Consider the following 3,527-nt stretch of genomic DNA (forward strand, 5'->3'; position numbering starts at 1 on the left):
CTCCTATTTGCCCTTCCAGCTGGGCGGGATGCAGCAGTAGTACTTGCAGTCGGAGGAGAAGGACCACTCGTCCACCTTGGAGCACTGGCTGGAGCAGTACCCCACCTTGGGGCAGTGCTTCCTTACCTGCCCAGAGCCTGCAAGGGGGAGAGAGCGGGACAGTGGTTGGGTCAGGGGAGGTGCCCCCATGCCCCGCTGTCGTGCCCTCCCAGCACCTTCTGGTGTGAGCGTGGCAGGGGTCAGAAGGATGAGGTCCTGCTCGTAGGGAGGTCCTGCCCCGTCCTCCCACATGTGCACCACCCCTGCCCCAGCCCAGCCCCAAAGCAGGAAGGGACCTTGAAGAGCACAAGCCTGAGAAACTCCCTGTGCATCCCTCTGCCCCCAGCTGATGACACAGGGCCAGATGGTGACACAGGTGCAGTCTGGGACAGAGATGCTCCCAGGGAGGGCACATTCATTCCCCTCATGAGAGACAGCCCAAAAGCAAAGTTCATAGAGATGCTCATCTGTGCAAGTTTATAAAGATGCTCATCTGCATGCATGTGTTTTTCCCTGTCTTGTACCTCTCCTTAAGGGACAGAATCAGTGTTCTCAGAGCAAAATAGCAAAAGCCACATCAATCTTATTTCAAAAACTTTGATGTCCACTCAGCTGCCTGTAGTTGCATCATGATTTTAAAAACTGTCCTCTTATCCAGAAAAGGCAGAAAGGTTTTGAAACTGGCCCCACAGCAACCTTGCACCAAATAGTCACCGTGGTGGTTAAATGTGGGCCAGCTGAAAGACTTGGCCCAGGTGGACGAGAATTGATATCTGAGGAGAGTTTCTAATGCTTGTCTGAGAGATCCCAGTCCAGAATCCCATTTCAACTCTTGTAAAGGAACCAGAAAGCCTTGGAGTCTCAGAAACAGGCATTAGCCGCAATAGTTATGTCACATCAGTAAATCCAATGTGCCCAGGACTGTTGCTTGACACAGAAACTGAGTTGCACAGAAGAGTTCCCTCTGGTACTATGAACCTCTCTGAGTCCCCAAGAGAAGTGGCCACATCCAGACTCTTGTTAGGGAATTGCCTGGCCTGGGCTCAGTCCCAAACTGGATACTGAAGTTTTAACCTCAGTTATTTCTACAGAAATCTCTCTGAGGTAGTTCTTATTTCATTGTCCCTTGAAAGAAGTCATCAAAATGCTGGGGGGTTCAGCTGGAGAAGAGAAGGCTCCGGGGAGACCTTAGAGCGGCCTCCCAGGGCTGAAAGAGGGGGTGTAATAAAGATGGGGACAGACTTCTTAGTAGGGCTTGTTGTGATAGGACAAGGAGTAGTAGTTTTAAAGTAAAAGAGGGTAGATTCAGGCTAGATATAAAGAAAACATTTTTTACAATGCAGGTGGTGAAACACTGGCACAGGTTGCCCAGAGAGGTGGTAGATGCTCCATCCCTGGAAACATTCACTGTCCCTTGAAAGAAGTCATTAAAGTACCTGACCAGGTTATAGCAGTCACCTCAGTTGGGAATAACTATAGTTTTAAGAGCTAAAGTTACTTTAAAAGAATTCCAGTTAGTATCAGCTCATCTTGCCCAGTTCGTCATCTTACCTGGAGTGGCCAGGGAGACCAGTAGGAAGACAGCGAAGACAAGGTAGAGGAACCTCATGGTTGGAGTTGAGCTGGGATCTCAGCAAGGCTGGAGAGAGAAGTCTCGGAGAGAGCTCGAAGGGAGGAGGTGGTATAGATGGAGGCTGCGGCTGCCGGTTTTTATAGAGCTTTTCCTTGCAGAGCAGAGGATGCTGGGGAGACATGGGAATTCATCCAAGTCGAGCCGATTGTGGCACAAGCACCAGAATTTCCCACGTGTGCTGGCAGCCCCCTCCTTCCCCCAGCTCTGGTTACCCAATATCAGATACGATTTCAGCCCAGTGGCTTTGATGAGAGCACAAATGAATAGGGGCTGTCAGTAGCAGAGTTGTTAGGACTGAGCTGATGGGTCAGAGGGACCCGATGGAGATCTGCAGGTATAATGATGAGAGGAGAACAAGATCAGTATCACAGGGTTTCAGGCCTTTCCCAACCTCTGGCAGGGATGCAGCTGCATGCAATAGGGCTGAGCTGTGGCCGCAATGCACTGATAACTCTCCCTCCATTGTCCATCCTGGTCACAATGTGGGGCTGATGGCTTGGAAAGGACCCATGTTCCCATCTCTACTTGTGAAAGGAACCATGTCTGCAAAATCTCTCTGATAAATTTAGCAAACACCATGTTCAATGTAGTCTCTTTTGTTGTCCCCCCTCGCCCCTGAGATGGATGGATGGATGGATGGGCAGGAGCGCTGGGGCTGAGAGCTCCCAGGACTCTGGCTGAGCTGACCACTTGAAGACACTTTGATCATCACCTCTTCCTCACAAACCCCCCAGCCAGACCTGAGGTTTCAAACATGAACAGAGCTCTGCAAAGGAGCTTTTCCAACCCCAGTTCACTGGGCTGTTTAATAGCTTTATAAACAGCCAGAAGGAAAAAAAAAAAAAAAAGAGGCGAAATTCTAGAGAAAATTAAAAATTATTTCCTATATTCAGAATAAAGTCACTGAAATATTCTGTTATTGCAGTGTGAAACAGTACCATCTTTCAGTTATTTTTCTTCAGGGTTTTCTGCTATAATACCTTCTAGAAAATGGCATTAATCAAGCAGACAGTTTGGCTTTTTCCGTTAATATTTTCTATTTTATTGACAGCTCCTGACAGTAGATTTGATGTTTGACAAGAATGCCTTTTCTGACAGACGGTTGCATCCAGTAAGGTTTCAAACAACTCTATTAATAAATTACTGAATATGCACTGTTTTGCACATGCAATTCTCCTTGAAAATTGAGGGTGTAGTGTCAGCCTCTGCCTGGACAGGGATGCCCAATAGCTGGAGTGATGGAGCAGGACAGACAGTGGCCTCCATGGCCACTGGGAGAGCAGGGCAGAGCTAGTGACAATAGTAAGTGTCATCTGAGAGGCCAGTGACCACTGGGTAAGTCACAGGGTTGAGGCAGGCCTGAGGCCAAGCTGAGATGTCTTGTCTGGCAGCCAGGACCAGAAGGGTGAGTGGCTGGGCACCGTCATGGTCACAGCTGTGGGGAGCTTCACTGTGACTCCTGAGCTCCTGAATCAAGGAAAGGGGGCTCTACTGAGACATCTCCCAGCTCTTTCTCACATGGCTCTGTCCCAGGAGCATGATGTAAGGGCACAAGATATCAGGGCTGGCCTTGAGGACAGGCAGACAAAGGCGGGGGGCAGCAGAGGCTGTTGCTGCACGCAGGGTTTCCCCAGCACTAGCTCCCCATTTCTCCCACGGAAACTGAGAAATTTCCAAGCTATAAAAGCTGGATTGAATCACAGGCCCACCCTGAATCTGATTAGAAGAGGAAATCACGCTAACAGACAGACAGCCATAACAAAGAAATTGTCATACAGTTATAGGAGAACACTCCAGCACAGGGATGCGGTGTCAAGAATGATATTGTATCAGGATCTTGCAGGATGACTACTTC

The 3,527-nt window shown here is 49.0% G+C and overlaps 1 protein-coding gene across 1 annotated transcript; it reads right to left on the reverse strand.

Moving 5' to 3' along the window:
• Nucleotides 1-3: 3 nt before the first annotated feature.
• Nucleotides 4-1,648, reverse strand: LOC113478648 (cygnin-like). The gene is made up of 2 exons (XM_026845989.1): nt 1,591-1,648; nt 4-137 (listed from the first exon to the last, which is right to left on the reverse strand). The coding sequence occupies exons 1-2, from the start codon at nt 1,646-1,648 to the stop codon at nt 4-6; spliced, it is 192 nt and encodes a 63-aa protein (XP_026701790.1).
• Between the last annotated feature and the right edge of the window lie 1,879 nt (nt 1,649-3,527).

Source organism: Athene cunicularia, assembly GCF_003259725.1.
Source record: "Athene cunicularia isolate RWA chromosome 3 unlocalized genomic scaffold, athCun1 chr3_part1, whole genome shotgun sequence".
NCBI classification, from domain to species: domain Eukaryota; kingdom Metazoa; phylum Chordata; class Aves; order Strigiformes; family Strigidae; genus Athene; species Athene cunicularia.

Excerpts from the sequence above, each read along its gene's own strand:
- LOC113478648 (XM_026845989.1), bottom strand. The coding sequence starts at position 1,648 with ATGAGGTTCCTCTACCTTGTCTTCGCTGTCTTCCTACTGGTCTCCCTG. Across the intron at positions 138-1,590 it reads GGTCTCCCTGGCCACTCCAG|GCTCTGGGCAGGTAAGGAAG; the intron begins GTAAGATGACGA and ends TCCCCCTTGCAG.